We start from the raw sequence: 24,074 nt of genomic DNA on the forward strand, positions 1-24,074 counted from the left end.
AAGAAGCAGAATCAATAAAGACACAATGATTTAGCTGAAGCCTCATTAACTTTTATAAGCATTTTTCCAAAGAATGAGGACCATATTGTGCCTTGTCTCTTGGGGTTATTGTTTCTTATTCATTTTATACCCAATAAGAAGAGGGGGAGATTTTATAATAAAGCAATATCTCATCTTATTTCTTATGGAAACCAATAACTATTTCAATGTGCATATGAAATGTATTGATTTGTATTAAGATAGACCTGAAGAAATTCAAACCCAGCCCCTTTAAAACTGAATGCAGAAATAAAGATAAAGGCTACATCTGACTTGTAGACACAGCTTTAGGTTGCACAGTAACACACTACTCAAACGTTGGTAGTTAGTTACTGAGGTGGTTTGATCCTTTGAGCTATATTTAATACTGTACCACAGCAGGTGCAAAGACATCAAAGCTCATAGCATGATCAGTATATAGTGATGCTAAACTGACTATCATTCCACTCACATGGAGTTATTTCAGCCTGGCAGTTAAAATCCCCCATTTCTGAGTTGACTTAAATGCACCTTATTGGACGGTCAAGTCAGGTTGAGTTTTTGGTGAATGAGCTTGTTCTGGAGCTTTAGAAGCCAAACTGCAGTAAGCTCTGACCAGCCCATGTATGAAACACACACATGCACTCTCAACACACACTAAAGTCACAAAACATGGCAAACTTGCAATCCAAACAGTCATTCTATCATTATAAACCTTTTTATAAATTAAAGTTCTAAGGATTTGTAAGCATTGCTCAATTCATAAATATATGCAGCAAAAATACAGTACAAGAAATCTCTTTTTAGGAATCAAGACAAGACACAAAAATATGTCACTCTTCACAAGATTAGAATATCTGATTCTCTCTGAAGTGCTCAAGTTATTTTTGCTGAAGCAGCAGAGCCACAGACAGACAGAAAGACAGACTGACTGGAGTCTGTTCATCTATTTGCCTCCAACAATTAATGTAACAATTGTACAGACATTAGCTGTAACCTAGCTAGCAATGTATGCACCGGACATGAAGAGCATTACTGTGACGGTTCTCGTTGTTTTTGTAACAGGACCTGGTAGTCTTCAGTCACCAGTTGTGACTTTGATGGTTATATTACATTAGGAAGCTAGCTGTAAAGGTTTCAGTGTTTAAAATTGTAGAACATCAACAGCTTTTATTTAAAAAAAAAAAAAGTCCTGTCCATGCCCTATGCCATACATTGCACATTCCATATTGAAAGAGGAGTAAAGACAACCAGCATGGCTTCTTTCCAATTTTTTTCCCTTTTCTATAATAAGCACATGACGTGTTACAAATGACCACTTCTAAAGAGGCAGAAAGGTCTGTCTGACCTCAATGGTGTAATTAGCATCTAGCACTTTTTAGCCAACATGGCCGACATGAAACCTTGAACATCTAAAGTCTTTTATGGCTCAATGGCTCATTATAATATTTAATTAAGGCAGTGATTTTCAATGTCTGGGTTGGCACCCAAAATACATGAATTGTCATTTGAAAAGAAAACGACATGCTAAATGTTTTTGCATGTAACTTCTCAAATTTCTGCATAGCTACAATATTTTCTTAAATATGCGCTTTAAAATACAGGGACTAAATTAATACATTAATTAAAATTTTACTGCCCCAAAAAAGTTTGAAAATCACTGCATTACATCCAGTCATAATCATAAAAAGTAATACATAAACAACAGTACCACTACCATAATTCATAAACATCTAAAATCAAAGTTATTAAATGCGCTTCCAATATTTTATACTTTATACTACTTATTATTATGATACACCTCTTGGGAATGTGCCTCAGAAGTCACCATATATATAATACAAATGTCTAAACTGTGACATGACGGGTAGTTCCACTGTGTCATTGGTTCAGACATCATGCAACAGACCAGTTTAGCTCATCAGCTTTCCCATACATTAAAGCATACAGACACCCAAGATAAGTAAAGGACCTTGATTGGCTTCATGGGTTAGTTATCCCTCAGACAACACATTTCTGACTCATTGGGCTGCCGACAGACGAAACTCTTTAAGTGGCTGAAAGTTGAACGTTGTTGTTCCTCACTCCTTCTTCTGATTGGCTAATAGAGAGGCCTCCCATCGCTGTGCCATGGCGTTCTGTCGTCTTGGCACTGAAGAGAGGGAAAGGGGGAACTGGAGGGAGGGGGAAATTCAGCTAAACCACTGGAGCCAAGATGGATGGATGGATGGATGGATGGATGGGTTGGTGGATGGATGGATGGATGGATGGATGGATGGATGGATGGATGGATGGATGGGTGATGGATGGATGGGTTGGTGGATGGATGATGGATGGATGGATGGATGGATGGATGGATGGATGGATGGATGGATGGGTGGGTGGGTGGGTGGATGGATGGATGGATGGATGGGTGATGGATGGATGGGTTGGTGGATGGATGATGGATGGATGGATGGATGGATGGATGGGTGATGGATGGATGGGTTGGTGGATGGATGATGCATGGATGGATGGATGGATGGATGGATGGATGGATGGATGGATGGATGGATGGATGGATGGATGGGTGGATAGATGGGGCAAAAGAGAAATAAACAGAGGATGGGATAGATGGCGGAATCATTAAATTGATGAATGCAAGAGTGATTAGTAGGTGAGCCCAATGATGAATATATTTGCTAAATTGTGAACTAATGGATTAAAAAATTAATCAGTCCAACTGATTAACAAATCACAAAGTTCACAAGCAATATATGTAACAAATGAATGAATGAGTAAAGAAAGAAATCAGTAAGTACATTGTTAAGGCTGACTGGTGTTCTGCCAGAAAACTTGTTAGGCTAAGCAACATAGTGTGTGTGTGTGTGTGTGTGTGTGTGTGTAAACCTTGTTTTTATTTGGCTTTTAAGTAGACATATATATACATGGCAAAAGACTGAAAGAAACTAATTTGTCCAGTCAGTTAGACAGATACTGTACAGATAGTGTTTTATGTGTGCCCACCTTGTGGTCACATGACATACTGGATCGTTCCATTTTGCGGGTCCTGGAGGGGGATGAAGGGGAGGAGACAGATCTGTCTGGAACCTCTGGCACTTTAATAAATGAAATAAATACATTTTATCACAATGGAAACTATATTTATCTTACTATATTTTTAATTATTAAGATCATTATTGCAGACAGAAACCAGTTTTTCATCACACACACTCAGTATTGATGGGTGGTCTGCTCAGAATTGTAAAAAAATAAAATTAAAAATTAAAGAAAGAAAACCCAACACACCATCATTATTGCTGACACTATTTTAAATCCCAAACACAAAACTGAACTGAATAAAAGGAAGTGACACATTGTGCCTACAATACTACAGAAGAGTAATTCAGTTGGTTGGTTTGTTTGGTCTTTTGACAAGTAAATAATTGTTTTAGCTGACCTATAGCACAACAGAAAAGTTCCCAGGATGTTCAGTTGTTTATGTCCCCACAAAAGTTTGTGATGCTTGGATTAGTGTCATGATTCTACGTACCATTGTAACTGATGTTATCGTTCAGGCCTGGAGACACCAGCACAGTACCGTACCTCTCTCTTCCTCTCCTCCACTCCTCTTCCCTCCTCCTCCTCCACATCTCCTCCCTCTGCTTTCTCCACTCTTCCTCCCTCTGCCTCACCATGCGGATCTCTTGCTCCACCAGCGATTGGCTGCTGAGGGAGCGTAGCTTAAAGAATGGATTGGATGAGAAAGTGCTCTCCTGTGTTTCCATAGATACAGGGGCGGAGCTAAGACAGAATTCGGAAGCGCTTCGAATGATGAGATTGGATGTTTCCACCACAATGACATTAGCGGAAGCATCCTGGCTTGTCGGCCAATCAGAGAGGCCCCCAATTGCAGAGGAGAGTAAACGGTTCCTGGAGGCAGAGCCAGAGCAGTCAGGCTCCAAGATAATGACATTATTGGCTGTCATTTCATGGTAGACAGACCGGGGAAGGGAAGAGGAGCAGGAAGGAGATGGGGATATGGACAAGGTAGGGGTGCGACAGGCTGGTGGTCTGGGTGGAGATCTTCCTGTCTGCAGGGTGGATGGTCTGAACAGAGAACAAGAGAAGAACAACTATCAGTCAGAACGTTTACATGACACTTCAAAAAACAAATTATTGCCTTAATCTGACTATAACTGGACAACTGAAGTGCATGTAAACGTGTTAGTCGGACTAATGTCTGAGTTCTCCAACTCCGATTAGGACACCCAGATAATGCGATTGGATTTGGATTTTTGCCGCCATGTAGGACAAGACAACGCATGTGCACATGTCACATTAGCCCGTCACAATAGCTGGCCGGTAACATTAGCCCGTCACATTAGCTGGCTGTCACATTAGCCCGTCACATTAGCCCGTCACATTAGCTGGCCGGTCACATTAGCCCGTCACATTAGCTGGCCGGTAACATTAGCCAGTTACATTAGCTGGCTGTCACATTAGCCGGTCACATTAGCTGGCCGGTCACATTAGCCCGTCACATTAGCTGGCCGGTCACATTAGCCCGTCACATTAGCTGGCCGGTCACATTAGCCCATCACATTAGCTGGCCGGTAACATTATCCGGTCGCATTAGCTGGCTGTCACATTAGCCGGTCAGTAGCAACGGCACAAAGTGTCGAACTGAGGTCAGCCGGAAAGGGCGTCGTATTAACCCACTGAAATTACGCATATCGCCACCCAGAGTTGAGGAGGAGGACACGTTCCCGTCAGTTATTCAATTTTGTCAGTTGCATGTAAACTGGGACAAGAATCGATTTTTAAGCATAGCTCGATTAAAGTGTGCATGTAAACGCACTGACTCTGATTCATTTTGGCTCAGCCTATCTGGTTTCCCACAGAAGGAAACACAGTGGAATCCAGCTTTTTGAACTCTTGTTGGATATTTAATGCAATATTCCATAACCATATTTTCAAATCTTTTTTACATTAACAGTGGATCCAATGACTGTGTAATGTGAATATTTTGCTCAAAGTCACAAAAAGAATCATCACAAACTCAGCAGTTCAGTTCAGCCTCTTTAAGCTCATTGTTGTGGTTTTCCAGCTTACATGCTCACTCTCACAAGGACAGTGAATACAACTAATATTATTCTGTGTTTGTTGGATGTGCTAATGGCAACTGGTTGCTAACATGTTAGCCATAAAAACATTGTAATTTTATAATATGTAAGTCATGTGTGCTTGTTCTGCTGCCATCAAGTGGCCAGAAAAAACATGCCACATTATGGCACAATGACTTGAAATGCAGCTAAAGAAAAACACTTATATTTCAGTACCCTGAATATTTTCCATTACCTGGGTATTGCCAAGCCCTGTGTAATCTCCCCCCTCTCCCTGCGGTGCCGTTCCTCTCTCTCTATAGTCAGTCGGATCTCTCTTTCCACCGCACTCTCTGGTTCCTCCAATGTGCTGCGGTATGACAAGTCATCCAGGCCTGAGTCCTCTGAACTCGGGGACAGGGTGGAGGACAGGACGGGCTCCCTGGGCACGGCTGGATGGATCTCCCTTTAAAAGGAGAGGAGGAAACCCAGCTTTGAATGGATTAACTCGTATGAATCTAATGATAATAAATGCAATGACATCCATTGTCAGTGATTACTGTAAAAACAAATTGAAAGAGTATAAACAACTTGTCTATTTGTGTGCACTTTATGTACTAAGCTGCATCAAATAACCAAGATTTACACTACCGGTCAAAAGTTTTAGAACACCCCAATTTTTCCAGTTTTTTATTGAAATTCAAGCAGTTCAAGTCAAATGAACAGCTTGAAAGGGTACAAAGGTAAGTGGTGAACTGCCAGAGGTAAATAAAAAAAGGTAAGGTTAACCAAAACTGAAAAATAATGTACATTTCAGAATTATACTATATTAAGTAGGCCTTTTTTCAGGGAACAAGAAATGGGTTAACAACTTAACTCTATGGAGTCTTGTCCATTTTTTAATTCTTTTCATGTCTTTGTAAGTCATTTTGTGTCTTTTTTTTTGTCATTTTGTGTCTTTTGGTGTCTTTTTTTAGTCATTTTGTGTCTTTTTTTGGTAATTTTGTGTCTTTTTTTAGTCCTTTAGTCCAACATAAAATGTGATTTTGAATCTTTTTTTTACTTTCAAAACACTATCATGCTCAATAAAGAATTTTAAAAGTTGCAAATGTGCATTAATTTCAGAGTACACTGAGACATTAAACTGCATCATTTCCAATTAAATTCTGGAAAAGTTGGTGTGTTCTAAAACTTGTGACCAGTAGTGTACATTTTGAAATTGTCGTAAAAAATTAAAAGTTTTGTTTTCTGTAGAAAACATTCTGTCTGAGAAAGCTCAGTCTAGTTTTTTGTGCATACAAAAGTAAAGGTGTTCACTGTTTCCTACCTGTGTTTGAGTCGAGGGCTGCGAGTGGGGGGGTACAGTGAAGTGTGGGTGCCCTGGAAGCTCCCCTGAGCCCTGAGCCCTGGTTTGGGAATTGGCTGACCTTTGACCTCCTCCTCCATCTTCCTCCACTGCTTGCGGGCCAACAAAAAGTCCACGTGTTCAGTGGAAACATTTTCACTGTGGGCCTCTTGTTGGACACAGAAATCTACAGGAACCTGACAGAAACATGAGTTTCAGGATTAGATGCTAAACATTGAATTTATTGGGGAATGTTGAAAGCATTTTAATATGCATACATTATTACTACTAAACAACAACTGAAATCATTCTCAGATGCACCTTATGAGAGTTGAAGCAACAGTTACAGTAAATCATTCCACAACCAAAAACCATGGATTTCCAGAGCCATCCGGAATGTAATTATTTAGCCCTGATTATAGACACACCCAAAAAATGAACACAGAAATGGGGAAAATAGGAAAAAATACCTCCAAAGTTAGCAGTTAGCTATTTTTTTCCAGCAATTATATTACCACATAAGGACCTTTTGCCCTGTTCAGGTCGGGAAGAAGGTACCAGAAACCCCAGGCCAGCACTGGGAGGCTCAGGGAGAGCCTAAACCCTCAGAACATCAGGATGCTAAATGAAGACACTGCCTAAGGCTCCGTTTACATGATGACGGTCTGAACAGAAGACGCAAATGTGGCGTTGCGTCTTCACTTTTTATTCCGCGTTTAGACGAGCGTTTTCAGGAGGAAATCTGCTGCATACGGTGACACAAAAGTGTGTGGAATTGGATTGTATGCAGCCAGGCGGCATCACTTAAAGAGATAAGAGCATCTTTTTTCATGCCACGTATTTTCATCAGCTACTCCTTCCACAAAGTTCTCCTCCATCACTAGATCTCCCAGGTCTCGTTCACAGCCGTCTGGCTCCTCCCACCAATCGCTGCATCCAGAATGTGATGGAGGTAATTCCAGATCCTTCTCTGTTCACTAATACTATCTGTACATATCCTGGACATTTGGTGGAAAGACTCCTGTAAGTTTATTAGAGCTGCCAGAGCAGCTTGAAGGTCCCACCATGGAAATAATCCCACGTTTCTTTATTTCCTGTCCTGGAGCATGTATGTGACGTAAACACATACGTGACGTGAGCAGATCAGATCAGAGTTTTGTGTCTTGTCAGTGTAGACGACACGCTACGGAGGAGAGGATTACACTTTTACACTTTGGAGGGTGGTTTCAGATTTTTGCGTTTTTAAGCCCCAAAAACGCCGTCACCGTCTAAACCAGCTGTTCTCAACCTTGGGGTCGGGACCCCAATTGGGGTCGTGAGATGATTTCTGGGTGTCGCCAAATCATTTTGGAAGTCAGCTCTGTCTCCACTGTTTAAAGTGTTCATGTGTTCATGTGTTTTAGTCTTTTTGGTCACTTAATGTCTTTTTTTTTTTTGGGTCATTTTGTGTTTGTTTTTTTGTTCATTTTGTGTCTTTTTTTGGTCATTTTGTGTCTTTTTTGGATCATTTTGTGTCTTTTTTGGATCATTTTGTGGTCAATTTGTGTCTCTTTTGGTCATTTTGTTTCCTTTTTTTGGTCATGTTGTATCTTTTTTTAGTCATTTTGTCTCTTTTTTGGTAATGTTGTTTCTTTTTGGGGTCAATTTGTGTCTTTTTTGGTCATTTTGTTTCTTTTTTGGTCATTTTGTTTCTTTTTTGGGTGATCTGAACTGTGCGTGTGAGATTGTGTTCAGTGAGCGGGGGTCGCGGACAACATGCATGTTAAATTGGGGGTCACGACTCTAAAAGGTTGAGAACTACTGCTCTAAACGACAGGCGCTTCTGAGAAAATATTTTGTCGTTTTTACCCGCAAGCGTCCTCATGTAAACGGGGCCTAAGACTGACCCCCTCACTCTCGAAGGAGTATGTTGATATGATACATCTAAAAATGGTGAGTTACCAAAAAACAAACAAACACTCAAGCATTGTCTCCCCTTTCTCCATAAAGGTCCATGACTTCCTGCACTGGAACTAAACATACATAATTGTGTGCTGCAGAATCAATATAGATTTCAGTATCCAGTAAACTTAATGCCTGGGGCTACTGGACTGGACATTACACCTTTTTAAAACGTCCTTTTCAATCTTAAAATGTCTTTTTTTCTTCTTCGTTTTTTAATTTTTATGCTTTTTTTTCTTTTCTTATTTGAATATTTTTCATTGTTGTTTTTGTCAGCTCCGACAGCGTAGTGAGTCAGAATTAAATGTTCAAAAAAATGTTGGACATGGTGAGATGTTTAGATGGAAAGATTTTCTAACACAGATGATAATACAACAGATATACAGATTAAATGTTGTATTTAAATAAGTGTCACTAGCAATATATTCTGATTTATAGCATACTAATAAAGAGAATGTCATTTATCATCAAAATGTTTTATTTTATTTTGCAATAATAAAAAGTAAAAAAAACTAAAAACGAATGGATATTCCCTCTGAGCAATGCATGCTGCACTGCAAAAAAGCCAACTTGTATTTTTTGGCCTAAAACAGTGATTTAAGTTGATAAAACTTGGAAATATAAATTACTGATATTTAGGGCAATAATGTAAGTTAGCATTTATTTCTTGCAGCCAAAGTTTTGGCACAATGTAACATGAAGGAGTTTAGTCTTACCTTCCTGTCAGAGTCTGTGTAGCTGGCTGTAGAGCTGACAGAAGGAGACCGCAGGAAAAGATCTCTTCTTGACCTCATCTGCTCTTCGCCATCATTACTGCTCCTCCTCCTCTCCTTCTGCTCCTCTTCTACATCCACCACCTCTACTCCAGTCTCTGATTCTGCCTCAGCCTCTTCTTTGCCTCTCTCCTCCTCATCTCCTCCTCTCTCCTCTTCCTTGTTCTCTCCATCACAGACGCCATCATTAATCCCTCCAACTGCTTCTTCCTGGTTGGCAACATCACATGATGCAAAGCCATTTGCAGCCCATTGGTCCTCCCCTGCCTCGCTGTCTGAGTACACAAGAGCCAGCTCAGCCTGGAGGCAGTCGCTAAGGTGACCGTCGCTAAGGTCATCTCGGTTGCCGGGGTCATGACCCCAGGCCTCGTACAGCATGGTCTCTGTAGGCTGCTCTGCAGGATCTGGTATCAGGACCTCTAATGATGGAGGACACAATGGACTGTCAGTAATAAAGAAGAGCTCTGACAGAACATCATCTTTCATCTCTCCCACTGTCTCCTCTTTTGTGTCTCCTGTTCTTCCATCTTCCCTCTCTGTTTCTCCACCTCCTCCTTCCTCTCCTTCTGTTGTTGTTGCTCCTCTTCCTCCATCTTCTCCTCTCTCTGTGTCTTGTCCTCCATCACTTTCCCCTCCTTCGTCCCCTCCCTTCTGCTTTCCTATCTCAAAAACAAGATAGTCACACTCATCCGCATCCCTTTTTTCATTTTCTTGCTCTGCAGCCTCCTCTTCCTCCTGCTCGTCCACGATTGGCTGTTGCCCCCTGTGGACTTCTGGGTAATGGAGTTCCTCTACTTTTTGGCTGCACCAGCCAACCAAGTTTTCTCTCTCCATGTCTGTTAGCGGTGGTGATGAGCTGATCTCCATGGCAACTGAATCTGTTGGGTGTATAGGGGTGGGAGAGTCGTTGACAGGGTTATTGTTGCCAGAGCTACTGTCGTCGTGGTTACCGTCTGTTAGCTCAGCTGCTGTCCTCCTTAGCCCAGCTGTTGCCCTCTGTGGACACAAACTCTTAATTATAACTTGTTCACATACTTAATACCAATACATTCTAATCATATTGTGTGGTTGCTGATACTTTTGTACTTTTACTTAAGTAAGTTTTGAATGCAAGACTTTTACTTGTAGTGCAGCAATTTTTCAATGTTGTATACTTTTACTTAAGTAAGGGATCAGAATACTTCTTCCACCACTACTTAAACTTCACTACGTTGCAAGTAGTAAAGTTTAATTGCACTTATAGACTATATTGTAACGTTAGTTGTCAAGTCAGATGTGTGTGTGTGTGTGTGTGTGTGTGTGTGTGTGTATGTCTGCATGTGTCGGCAAGACTATCAACATGTCTTCGATTTGTGACAGGAGCTGATGTTGGCTGTGTGAACAAAGTTAGCATAGAGTGCATGTCCGTGCCCCGCAGACAGCTAACGTGCAGCTCTACCATTAAATACAATTTTACTCATTTTAAATTGTAAAAAAGATATAAAATCAATAACTAGTGATGTGCAGATCGATACTGAAATATCGATACTTCCGATACCAAATCTGTGTGCTCTAAAATCGATTCTCTAATAAAAAATATCGATACTTTTGATACTTCAGTCATTTGTGGTAATGTATATCATTAACAGGAATACAGTGGAAAGTAACTAAACTATTCAGATCTTGTCTAAATGACAAGCTGCTGGTAGGAACTACTTCTTCTTCCGCCTGGGTAAGAGACTAATACGTAAGCGCAGTGGCATGCTGCTGCTCACTCGTCTCTCACTCAGTGTGTGTGTGTGTGTAATTCAGTGGCGGAGCGGAAAAGAAGCTATATTGTGAGTGAGGTTGCTACCTCAGTAAACTGCTGCACAGCAAGAAAGCCAACTTGTATTTTTTGGCCTGAAACAGTGATTTAAGTTGGTAAAACTTGGAAATATAAATGATTGACATTTAGGGCAATAATGTAAGTTAGCACAACAAAGGAAGCCAGTTGTCTGCTCAAAAACAAGTTGGTGAGTTGTTGTTACTTATATCTTTAAGTTGGTGTTCACAACAAGGGACAATAGTTCTGATAACTCTTATTTCTTTGTTGTGAAATGTGGTCATTAGCGAAAGGTAGTGGCTAACTGATGCTAGCGGCTTACTGATGCTAGCGGCTAACTGATGCTAGCGGCTAACTGATGCTAGCGGCGCTGCTTGTTACAGCTACAAGAGAAGCCATTAGCGTATCAATGCTAACTCAAAATTGTGGTCACAACATTAGCTAACATTCATAGCGGCGTTACAATCGTGCCAGAGAAATTCAGAGTTGAGCAAACTCAAAAACAAAACTTAAAATATTTAGTTTAATTGTCCAACTTAAAATTTTATCGAAGTTTATTGCCTTGAAATTTTGAGTTCACCCAACTTTTCTTTTTTTGCAGTGTGAGTTTAAAATAAATAGCTACAGTGACTCTGATATCTTGTATTCTTAATTTCTCATTTGAAATACACTTCTTTTTTAGATTTACCAGGCACATTAGGTGTATCGGTATCGGATCTGTATCGCCGATACCAGCCTGAATTTTAGTCAGTATTGAATCGGAAAGGAAATCGGTGGTATCGAACATCACTATCAATAACTAATGGCCGGTGTTGATGTTGTGACATGCTGCAAGAAATAAATTAATTAATGGGAAACACTGCACGGTGTACATAGTGCTTGTAAATTGTATGACACATACTACATACTGCACACCTGCATGCACAGTAGTAGGCTTTCACAGTCTGTAAATGCTCCATTGGTTTAAACACAAGCATTCATTACCATGGTGGCAATGCGTTGGCTGTGAGTGGGTTAGCAGATTATTATGGTCTGTCATTCCAGGCATGTGCTGGCGACCGACGAGAGGTGTTGCTATGGTAACACTTAGTATAGCTGCAGAGGCAGGCAAGCTGCTACAGTTTTTTTTCAGTTAAGTCACAGCTATGGCTCAGCTGGTTGAGCAGCCGCCCACTGATGGGAAGGTCGGTGGTTTGATCCGTAACTCCTTGAGTCTTCATATCACAGAAGCCTTACAAAGCTACACAAATGCAAGTTTCATCACATGATCCAGCATCAATTCTCCTTCCTAAACAGAATGACAGTTTCAGTGATGTGATGAGCTATTTTAGTGTGGCTCCGTCTAGTTTTACTTAACCCTATAAAGCCAAGTGTATCATATTAGATACAGTAATTTTTGAGACCTCTACATCATCAAAAACCTGATGTATACATGTGTTGAAGATAAACAAACTATTGCACAAAAATACCAGATGATATGCAGGTTCCACGAATGAATCAGCTATTGCTGCATTAAAAAACTTCATATCAGCAGATGTATGATGTTGTGTTATATGGAAAAAATATGTATTTTGCATGATTGAGGAGAAAGGAAAAGTCAAAGTCTTAATAGGTTAAATATGTTAGGGTTTATATGTTTTTGTTAGTTCGAGAAAAACAAACTGTGAGCAACAAATTGCACAAAAAGACCTGATGTATCAAATATGATACAAATTAGAATTCATATATGCAATTTATTTATTTCTTAAAATTCGTCAGCAGGTTAATAAGCACTCAGTTTTTACAAAAATTGAATTTTCTGGCAATTATTTCATGGTTCAGGCTTTATAGGGTTAAAACGCACACTTCAATTATAGAGCGTGAGGATGTAGTAAATCCCCCAGTTTCTTTCTTATGGTTTATTGAAAACCTTTCGTTTGAGCATTACAAACAATAAACTGCAGCAATCCAAAATAATAATAATTATGAGCAAAAACTAGTGGGCTCTCCTCGTCTCCATAATCCTAATTAAAGCAAAGTAAGCAATTATGACGTTACACACATCTCAGCCAATAAGAAGAGTGCAATTCCTACGAACCAATAGGCATTCCTACAACCTCAATAAAGAACTATAAACTTATGAAATACAAATCTGAATTATTTATCAGCTTCTCTACAATGTACAAAATGGCTCTAACAAGCTGTATAGATGGAAATATCAACACATCTATTCCTGCTTGCTAAAACAAGACCTGGAATGACTACAGAACACAGCCCAGTCTCAAAAGGCTGGATATGACCATTTATTAACAGATAAGTAATGCCTTTGCATCAGTGACACACATTCATACCAATGAGCAATGAAACTCTAGCCTTGTTTAAGTGCAGTCTGGCCAGAATCAATAGACAGTTTCTTTGGAAAAGCTTCATTTTAAGCACAGCCACACTGCAAAAAAAAGCCAACTTGTATTTTTTGGCCTTAAACAGTGATTTAAGTTGGTAAAACTTGGAAATATAAATTATTGACATTTAGGGCAATAATGTAAGTTAGCACAACAAAGGAAGCCAGTTGTCTGCTCAAAAACAAGTTGGTGAGTTGTTGTTACTTATATCTTTAAGTTGGGGTTCACAACAAGGGACAATAGTTCTGATAACTCTTATTTCTTTGTTGTGAAATGCGGGAAAGTGGTGAAATTCTGTTATTAGCGAAATCTAGCGGCTAACTGATGCTAGCGGCTAACTGATGCTAGTGGCGCTGCTTGTTACAGCTACAAGAGTAGCCATTAGCGTATCAATGCTAACTCAAAATTGTGGTCGCAACATTAGCTGACATTTCATAGCGGCGTTACAATCGTGCCAATTCAGCACATTGCAGAAGTTAGCAGAAGTAAGGATTAAAAGTTATTACAATGTAAAATTATAGGTTAGTACAACTTACAGTTGAGTTGACAAAAATCTGAATTCAGAGTTGAGCAAACTCAAAAACAAAACTTAAAATTTTTAGTTTAATTGCCCAACTTAAAATTTTATCGAAGTTTGTTGCCTTGAAATTTTGAGTTCACCCAACTTTTCTTTTTTTGCAGTGCAGTCGTCTTCATCAGTCAAACGTCAGTGTGCACACCCCCTACATCTGATTGGTTGAAAGCTGGGTGTTTAAATTCTAAAATGTAGGGAAAACAAAGCTCAACAAAGAAATCTGTTCTGAAACTTTGTCAAGCTTTTTAAGCTAAATGACCCACCAAACACCATGCAGAAGTAGTATCATGATGTGCAATTCCCAAAAAGTTTCAACAACTAAATGGGTCATTTCTGCTTTAGTTCTAAAAATAATCACATGATGCCTATCACCAGGATGCCATACTGTACATACTTATAAAGCCTATATACAGTTTGTCAGTGCCTATGAAAATCTGGTGAATTTAATTATCATTTTGATATCTGATATACAAATCACATAAATGATTTGTTTAGTTTCTGTGCCTCAGATAGGAGAGCGATAGAGTGGTCTACATGTCGAAGTATCCTTGGGCAAGATACTGAAATTCCCAACAGAATAATTTGTCAATACCACCCAGAATTAACTATATGAGCAATTGTCAAAACGACAGATGGCACAGAGCTGAGCGGAGCATTCTAAAAATAGCACACGTCATTATACAAACACGTACGGTTGGCGGTTGTAAAAAAAGCTGCCGTTTCTTTGAATTTAGGCTTCAAAAACACTGACCTAGATTTAGGGCAAAAAACATCCTGGTAAGACGTTAGAAAAGACAGTTTAAACAGTAAATATTGTTCTAGCCAATGTGATGATCAAGGCGGAAAATATGTGACGTATGTTATTTGTGAAACAAACATTCAGGTAATGAGAAATTAAGTCTGGGGTGTCAAACTCAAATACACAATGGGCCAAAATGTAAAACTTGAATAAAATCGCGGGCCAACATTGAACAAATAAACCTTTTAATATATACCAAACATGTTTTGCTTTAACATTAAATATGGAACCAGCAACGCTTATAAACATACAATATCAAATAAAAAACACATCAATGTCATTAATTTATTAAATAAAAATTAAATAAAATTCGTATGCCTCTTTTCTATTTGCATCCTTCTGATTTAAATATCAAAATAAACTGTTTCAACAGGTTAATAAATTCTGCCTTTCTTTTCTCCATTTTCGGGAAGGGGTAGCTGGGAGACAGCTCTAGCTTGAGGTTGCTATGACGACTGTCACAGAGGAGCGTTTCTGGGTCCTGTCCTGATTGACGCGCCAAAACAACAGCAGGGCATTGTGGGATTTGTAGTATTATCGGTAAATGTGCCGTATAATACCGGCGGGTCAGCTTTTATAGTACAATAATAATATAATAATTTGGTATTGCCTCGCGGGCCAAATAAAATTACACTGCGGGCCAAATTTGGCCCGCGGGCCAGAGTTTGACACCCCTGAATTTAGTGGACCGTATCATCGTAATTGAGTCATGTTCAGCAAAATGCAGAAGAACTTTGCTTGAGTACGTAGAATCTCTATAGGGAGAAACAGCACAACGTGCAATTACTCCACCATAATTGTTTGAATGCACTCTCCGCTGCCGTCACTTATTGTTTACATACTGTAATCGCTTATTGTTTACATACTGCTGCAGCTTATTGTACACATATTGCCACAGCTAATTTTTAACAGAGCAGCAACACTGTTACACGCTATTAAAATTTGAGATTGTAATGTGCATGGAGGCCAATACTACACCATTGCATAATCAGTATGAATGTCCTAGGGCCAAATGCCGGCAGAGCCTGTTACAGCACTTTTGCTGCACTTTTGTGGAAATACAGTATGAAAAGGCTGAAAGAGTGTTGAGAAGTCAAAGTAAAATGAGATATAAATTTAAATATACTGTTGCAAACATGGCTGGGGAGCAGACATTGTTAACGTAACGCATTCATAGAGGATTTATAAATAAGTTTTAATGCTTCTGTGGTGATTCAATCTATCTATTCCAACTATAGCCTTCAATTCCTCAGAGAAGTCACAGCATATGGGGGACGGATTGGAGAGTTATTGATTGTGCAGCAGCTCTAATCCATGCTTCCGATCACTGGCTGTCTGGATTCAAACCAGTGACCTTTTGGATTATTGGCTGACCTATCTCACTCTATATATCAAAATTAAAAATTGCAAACCTGTTTGTCCCTAACAACATCTGAAGTCAGTCTCATCAGCACCATTTATTCAGACAGCTGTGTTTGTGTGTGTGTGTGTGTGTGTGTGTGTGTGTGTGTGGGAGGATTACAGAGCAGCTTTAGACCTCATGTGTCGAAGATGAGGAATAAGAGAAGGTATGTTGCCACATTGCCTCAGCAAGCATTCAACAATTCACTAATCTATCCTATTCTATTCTTTTTCTATACATTTTAATGATAATATTATATTTTGCTACAATAATCTGTTCAGTCAGAAGAGTGCCGCCCCAGTGTGTTACATAACAGCATCCTAAAATCGGGCAAAGCACCAAAATCGTGACAGATAAGCGCACATACACAAGCCAAGAAAACCGGGCTTTGATGGTAGCTGAAGCTAAGCCAAAGCCTCGCGCATACACCTCGCGCATAGGATACGCACTGACCGCCAAAAAAAAACGTCACCAAATCCACACCCGGGAGAAGAAGTGCTGCTGTTTATTATAACGTGTGTCGTTTGTTTGTTTGTTTGTTTATTTACCTACCAACAGCTTCCAGCACAGCAACCAAAACGAGATCATCTCCAGGCGGCCGCGGCGCGCGCATTCCTCTCCTCCTCTCCCCAACGGCAGCGCGAGCAGCCAGTCGGCCACCCGCTGGCGCGAGGAGGGACGCATGCAAGCTGACGGATGCGGCGCGTGTGTGTGTGTGTGTGTGTGTGTGTGATGGAGAAAGGCACAGAGTGAGGAGGAGAGAGGAGCAGAAAGAGAGAGAGAGAGAGAGGGAGTAAATATCGACCTGGGCGATTACGTTCCGGTGAATTAGAGCAGAAGAGATAAATCTGTATTGGCAGACTATTGTACATCTCTCTCTCTCTCTCTCTCTCGCGCGCGCTCTCTCTCCCCCTCTCTCTTTCATCCGCGCGTGCTGCATTACCGTTCCCGCCCTCCACTCTGTAAAAGGAGGTAACGTTCACTGGATTAACAGTTTGACCGGATGTGTTATGGTGTTATGCATATTTTGAGTTCATGAAGGCAATACCTTCTTTAATTACCCTTTGATGCACAACATGGGTCTAAAGTGACCCGACTAAGTTTTTATATTCTATCTATTTATATTCTATATCTTTGCTATAAATTAATTTCATCATTCAGTATTGCACGATGATTGATCATCATACATCCTAATTTTTTGTTTTGAATAAAACCCCCATTTTATCACTACGCTTATAATGCTGTCATCACTTATTGCTGCAGTTTATTGTACATACAGTTTATTGCACACATACTGTCATCGCTTATTGTTTACATACTGCTGCAACTTTTTTTATCACTACGCTTCTAATTTTTTTAATTTTTTTGGCATTTTTCATGCTTTATTGAAAGTGATAGATAGAATGGGGGAGACAGAGGGGAGGACATGCGGATTCGAAACCGGCTCCACTGCAGCAAGGACTCAGCCTTAACGCGGAATGGAAATTATTATTTGGTGGCTCTAATAAGTCTCAAATGTTAAAATATGTGATTTTCCAATGTAATCTGGTGGTTCTAACAACTCTTTTAAAGTTAAACCTTAAAAATAATATCAGGATATAAGGATCTGTTGTAATAATAAAAAATATATTCAAACAAACAGCCAGCATGAAACAACATGGGAAATGAATGTGGGTCATTTTTGACCCATGTTGTGCATTAGAAGGTGTTTACATGTTGTGCATCAAAGGGTTAAAACATTTAGCTCCTCATTTACGCAATTTGCATCTAAATTCATGTTCTCTTTCAGAGTCATAACTGAGTTGGAACACACAAAGATGATATGCTATCAGTATATAAGGAAATATTCTCAACATTGTTGCAGACACAGCAGAAGTGATGGATGAAATGAAATGAAATAACTCTGCTGGAGTTAATTCATGACCCTTCACAGTGACTGACAGACTGTTATGTCATCATCACGTATTAGAGAGAAAGAGAGAGTTGGTAAAGTAGGTGAGGTAAGGTTCCAGTGTCTGCACTTCAGGTCACATCTGGCTAAACAGTCCAAACACACACACACACACACACACACACACACACACACACATCAGAGCACAGATTACAGATTAGAGAGAGAATGATACAGACAGACAGATGAACAGGGAGAGAGATGGCTTTGCCATCATGATGGGAGGCAAACCTAGATTTGACCTTCAGATCGGAAATCATCATCGAACCGCCACAAAACCAGACTGTTGATGTAATAAATTGGGCTTTAATCTGGTGACAATCTGCTCTTAACCCTTTAGAGTAAATAAAATACAACTGTGGCTATTTCTGAATGCAGTATAGATTACAAATCTTTACATATATTTATTTTAGGTTGTTACTTTTTTTCAATGTATTTAGTGTTGAGTTAAATTATTTAGGCTAGTAGTACATAATCATTGGGCGTATCATAATAAACTACATACCCAACTATGGCGTCATATTTGAGCCATAAGTCACGCGATAGATAACATCTGCACCCAACCGTTGTTGTTGTTGACATGATGCCGCCGCTACCACTAAGCTGTCAGCAGAAAACTGAAAAGGCCACGTGGAGGGCTGGAAAAGGACCAATCACAAGAGGCCCGGGGTCAGCCTTGGCCCCGCCCCCAATGTGTTAAAAGTCCTTGGTTCGAGTGAGCAGAGCTCCACCGCGAGCTAGCACGGGGGGAGAGAGAGTGTTGTTGTGCATGTTGCTGTTGTTTTTTACCTGCTTGCACCTGCCTCTGCTTCACTCGGTTGCTTAATATGTATGCGGAGATCAAACGAGTGCGCGCGGCAGTTGAAATCTGCACGCGTGACACGAAATAATTTATGCACGCAGAGAGATCTGCGCACGTGCAGATGTGTTACTGCTCGCGCGACTTATGACTCAAATATGACGCCATACCCAACATACAATATGTCTAAAATGCAACCTGGTCTCACAGGAATCCGTGAAATAGCCACGGATTTGCTTAACTCAAAATCCGTGGAATAGCCACGGAATCACTCAGATTTCCGTGAAACTGACACGGATTTCGCTACAATGCAAGTTAATGACAGTCATATCCCGTGGCTATTCCAACATACAAAGTGATTATGTACATTCACTGAGTGAATATTTAGAAAATAAAACATATATTTCTCGCTAGAAATGTGATTAAAATCCATTTTTATGCAGAAACTAAGTCAAAATATTGATTTTTTTCACTAAAAATGAGAGAACTGTCCGCCATGTTTTTTGTTCTGACCGCCGGGACCTTGAAAGTCACGTGACTTGGAACAAACCAATAGGAACAAATATCCATGGAATAGCCACGGGATATGACTGTCATTAACTTGCATTGTAGCGAAATCCGTGTCAGTTTCACGGAAATTTGAGTGATCCCGTGGCTATTCCACAGATTTTTTTCACGGAAAAAATGGATTGAAGACCAAGTTGAAGTTCCTTTTAGTTTTCTTTATTACCACTCATCAAAAAATACACAATCAACAGTGGAGGAGAACTATGTCAAACTATGTCTGTGCCCAATGCAGCTCTGTTCTCTCTCTTCTTTCCCTATGTGTGAGGGTATTTTATGTCTTCCAGGGGCACGAATACACTACTAAATTTACTTTTTAACCTTATTTAGGCCGACATTCCAACTCATCTTCTATCTGATCTATAGACTTGTTTTGTTCACATTCCAACATCTCCTCTGTCAGATAGGCTCTTGTCCCCAGAGCTCCCAAATAGATCGGCGACTCTGTTCTTATGTTCTTATTTTATTTTGTGCGGGCAGTACATTTTACTTTATTTTATTTATTTGTATCCCATTTTTAATTTATTTTATCTTATTGCATCTTACTGTTCTATTGTTTACTACATCTCTTTTTATTGTGTTATGTATTTATTGTTTGTGCAGCACTTTGGAAACCTTGTGTTTGCTAAAGTTGTGCTATATAAATAAAGTGGATTGGATTGGATTGGATTGGATTATGAAGAGTCAGGATGTGACCCCAAGGGTCAGAGAGGCCCCTCCTTACAGAAGCCAATCTCCTCCATCACATGTAACATGTGGCACAAAATATACTACATCTTTAAAGACATTTCAACAATATTTTGGCTTTGTAATTTAAAATGAATACATTGTATACAACTAACCTTTTATATTAGGTTTGCAACACTGTTAAGCACAAGCTCATGTTACGGTCAGAGTTAGTATAAATACATTCATTTGCTGGCTAACTATTACAGCACCGACATATCTTGGGCACATGCTGGTCGGTGGCTTCAGCGAGAGACTCTCTAGTTTGGGGCAGCAGTTGGTAGAGCGATTACCAACTGATCGGAAGCTCAGTGGTTCGATCCCTGACCATGGCAGCTACATGTTAAAGAATCCTTGGGCAAGATACTGAACCCCAAATTGCTCCCGATGCTGCGTTCATCGGTGTGTCAATGAATTCCCAATGGTGGCAGGTGGCACTAGTTCTTAGGGCAGTAGTTCTCAACCTTTTTGTGTGTTTTTTGGTCATTTTGTGTCTTTTTTTTTGTGGTAATTTTGTGTCTTTTTTTGGTCATTTAGTGTCTTTTTGGTCATTTTGTTTCCTTTTTTGGTCATTCTGTGTCTTTTTTTGGTCATTTAGTGTCTTTTTGGTCATTTTGTGTCTCTTTTGGTCATTTTGATTCTTTTTTGGGTAATTTTGTGTCTTTTTCCGGTCAATTTGTGTCGTTTTTGGTCATTTTGTGTCTTTTTTGGTCATTTTGTTGGGCATTTTTTGTCTTTTTTTGGTCATTTTGTTTCTTTTTGGGTGATCTGAACTGTGCTTGTGAGATTCTGTTCAGTGAGCGGGGGTCACGGACAACATGCATGTTAAATTGGGGGTCGCGACTCAAAAAGGTTGAGAACTACTGGTTTATGGCACAGAGAACCTCAATTGTTTGGTGGATGTGGTGGCTCACATTAACCAGGGATGTGGCATGTTTCTGTAATTTCAGGGAAATACTTAACAATAGAAAACAAGATAACAAGATACAAAAGATCCTTTGCTCCTACACCATCAGGCTGTCTCATTCTTCCACGGTTACCAAACTGAATTTCCCCTTGGGGATAAAGTAATTTTGATTTGAATTTTTGATTGATTGAACAAGTCTGTTGTCACTGCTGCTTTCAATAAGTCATTCAGTGCATCACAAAGCAACTTTGAATCTTCTTTCCCTTGTCATGTATGTGCATCCATGACTTGTGCTTTCATCTAGTGTGATGCTAATACAGGAAGCAAGTGATTATATATGAGAAATAGGCTTCTTTTTAATCTCTTGTGCAATGTTCCCTATAATCTGGGCACATGGATGATCGGATCAATGAGCAGGGCAGGCTGACCTTCAGCATGATGAGGTCTGGTAGCACAGCAAGCATGTTCTGTAGCAACAAAGCTAGTGCTAGCTGCCATGGCATCAGGTGCATTTTTGAGATGACTAAAACTTGTCTTTTGTGTCTTTGTGAAAGAAAAACAAATTGCCAGACATGAAGTGGCCTCAAGTGGCTGCAGCATGCTTGCAACAGCATATTTCGCCACACAATATTTTACTGCAGACCACAGGGGCTTGGTGGTGGATGCAGATACTGTCATTCATTAGAGAGTCAGAGTGACTATAGTGAGAATAATATATAGTATGTACACTACCGGTCAAAAGTTTTAGAACACCCCAATTTTTCCAGTTTTTTATTGAAATTCAAGCAGTTCAAGTCAAATGAACAGCTTGAAAGGGTCCAAAGGTAAGTGGTGAACTGCCAGAGGTAAATAAAAAAAGGTAAGCTTAACCAAAACTGAAAAATAATGTACATTTCAGAATTATACAAGTAGGCCTTTTTCAGGGAACAAGAAATGGGTTAACAACTTAACTCTATGGAGTCTTGGGCTATTTTGTCCATTTTTGAATTCTTTTCATGTCTTTGTAAGTCATTTTGTGTCTTTTTTTGTCATTTTGTGTCTTTTTTTAGTCATTTTGTGTCTTTTTTTAGTCCTTTAGTCCAACATAAAATGTGCTTTTGAATCTTTTTTTTACTTTCAAAACACTATCATGCTCAATAAAGAATTTTAAATGTTGCAAATGTGCATTAATTTCAGAGTACACTGAGATATTAAACTGCATCATTTTCAATTCAATTCTGGAAAAGTTGGTTTGTTCTAAAACTTTTGACCAGTAGTGTATGTATATAGTTCTTTCGTAATAATTTAAAAAAAAAAATCATTAAAAAAAATCTTGCTTTTAGAGTATGCCACAATTATTCAATTAAATGATAGAAATGTCTAGAAAGATCATTTTAAAAAACTTTCTTTGGTTAATTCATGTCACGATTTATTCTGTTAGGTATGATTGCATACTAAAATTGGCAAGCTACCAATTAATTAAATGTTCCAACAGTCAGTACTTGTGTGGATTTGGCACTTTTGTACGACAGATCGTCATTCACCCATTCACACACACACACACACACACATTCATACCAAGTGGCCAAGGCTATGGTAGTCCATCTAAAATTTGAAAAACAGTATTTTTGCCTGCAATTTGAATGTGGCCTCGGTGATATTGTTCAAGATGAATGTTGACAGGTGACAAACTGAAGAAACTAAAGAGCCAAATAAATCTTGGTATTGCGTAATGATGTCATTAGAAGGATGTGATCACATGGTATGAGCCAACTGAACATCTGAAGGGCCTCTCCACCGCCATAATCATCAAAATAGGAAATATCTAGGAAATAATGTGGTTCATCTCTTCTGAGGAGTTTCACACTCAGTTTGTTAAAATTGTTTTACTTTCATTTGTCATCCATGATGTCAAATCAGAGGTCAGTGACATCACAAGCATGGGTATCATCCATCCTACATTTATGTGAAGTATAAAAATAGGGTGGTGTATAAAATACTTTAGCGTAAACGCAGGTTAAGATTTAGTTTTGCACACACACACTGACACAGCGAGCAGTGAACACACCACGCTTGGGAGCAGTGGGGGGGTCAGGTGCCTTAACCCAGCTATTCTCAACCTTGGGGTCCCGACCCCAATTGGGGTCGCGAGATGATTTCTGGGGGTCGCCAAATCATTTTGGATGTCAGCTGTGTTCATGTGTTAATCTGTTTAAGTCTTTTTGGTCATTTAATGTCTTTTTTGGTCATTTTGTGGGTTTTTTTTTTGTCATTTTGTGTCTTTTTGGGTGGTTTTGTGGGTTTTTTTGGTCATTTTGTGTGTTGTTTGGTCATTTTGTGTCTTTTTTTTGGTCATTTAGTGTCTTTTTTGGTCATTTAGTGTCTTTTTTCGTCATTTTGTTTCCTTTTTTGGTCATTTTGTGTGTTTTTTAGTCATTTTGTGTCTTTTTTTGTCATTTAGTGTCTTTTTTGGTCATTTAGTTTCCTTTTTTGGTCATTTTGTGTGTTTTTTAGTCGTTTTGTGTCTCTTTTGGTCATTTTGTTTCTTTTTTGGGTAATTTTGTGTCTTTTTCTGGTCAATTTGTGTCGTTTTCTGTCATGTTGTGTCTTTTTTGATCACTTTGTTGTCAATTTGTGTCTTTTTTGGTCATTTTGTTGGGCATTTTGTGTCTTTTTTTGGTCATTTTGTTTCTTTTTTTGGGTGATCTGAACTGTGCGTGTGAGATTGTGTTCAGTGAGCGGGGGTCGCGGACAACATGCATGTTAAATTGGGGGTCGCGACTCAAAAAGGTTGAGAACTACTGCCTTAACCAAGAACACTTCACTTCCTGATATGTGATTCAAACAGGCGACCCTCCAGGCCACAGACTGCCCATCACACGTATTCCATGCAGTGGATTTTTCCAACAGTATAAATCATTACTTGATTTTCTATTAGGTGAAATACAAGGTCACAGCTAAATGACATTGTGCTGTCAGCCGTGTCACACTCACACACACACACACACACACACACATACACACACA

The 24,074-nt window shown here is 39.5% G+C and overlaps 1 protein-coding gene across 3 annotated transcripts; it reads right to left on the bottom strand.

Moving 5' to 3' along the window:
- Nucleotides 1-1,199: 1,199 nt before the first annotated feature.
- On the bottom strand, nucleotides 1,200-16,892 carry LOC131979885 (uncharacterized). 3 transcript variants are annotated; one of them, XM_059343958.1, is made up of 7 exons: nucleotides 16,674-16,892; nucleotides 9,105-10,157; nucleotides 6,430-6,644; nucleotides 5,359-5,568; nucleotides 3,551-4,107; nucleotides 3,025-3,116; nucleotides 1,200-2,192 (listed from the first exon to the last, which is right to left on the bottom strand). In XM_059343958.1, exons 1-7 carry the CDS (start codon nucleotides 16,803-16,805, stop codon nucleotides 2,100-2,102), a joined length of 2,352 nt encoding a protein of 783 aa, XP_059199941.1. In that variant the 5' UTR covers nucleotides 16,806-16,892; the 3' UTR covers nucleotides 1,200-2,099. The 3 variants fall into 3 exon arrangements, with proteins under 3 accessions (XP_059199941.1, XP_059199943.1, XP_059199942.1); XM_059343960.1 differs by having other exon boundaries at nucleotides 16,670-16,785; XM_059343959.1 differs by lacking the exon at nucleotides 1,200-2,192 and adding an exon at nucleotides 2,580-2,740.
- Nucleotides 16,893-24,074: the final 7,182 nt, after the last annotated feature.

This window comes from Centropristis striata, chromosome 11, assembly GCF_030273125.1.
Source record: "Centropristis striata isolate RG_2023a ecotype Rhode Island chromosome 11, C.striata_1.0, whole genome shotgun sequence".
NCBI classification, from domain to species: domain Eukaryota; kingdom Metazoa; phylum Chordata; class Actinopteri; order Perciformes; family Serranidae; genus Centropristis; species Centropristis striata.

Bases quoted from the DNA above. Each gene is read 5' to 3' on its own strand.
- LOC131979885 (XM_059343958.1), bottom strand. From the start codon at position 16,805: ATGCGTCCCTCCTCGCGCCAGCGGGTGGCCGACTGGCTGCTCGCGCTG. The intron at 5,569-6,429 runs GTAGGAAACAGT...CTCCTTTTAAAG, and splicing joins AGCCCTCGACTCAAACACAG to GGAGATCCATCCAGCCGTGC. The intron at 4,108-5,358 runs GTAATGGAAAAT...TTCTCTGTTCAG, and splicing joins CAGGGCTTGGCAATACCCAG to ACCATCCACCCTGCAGACAG.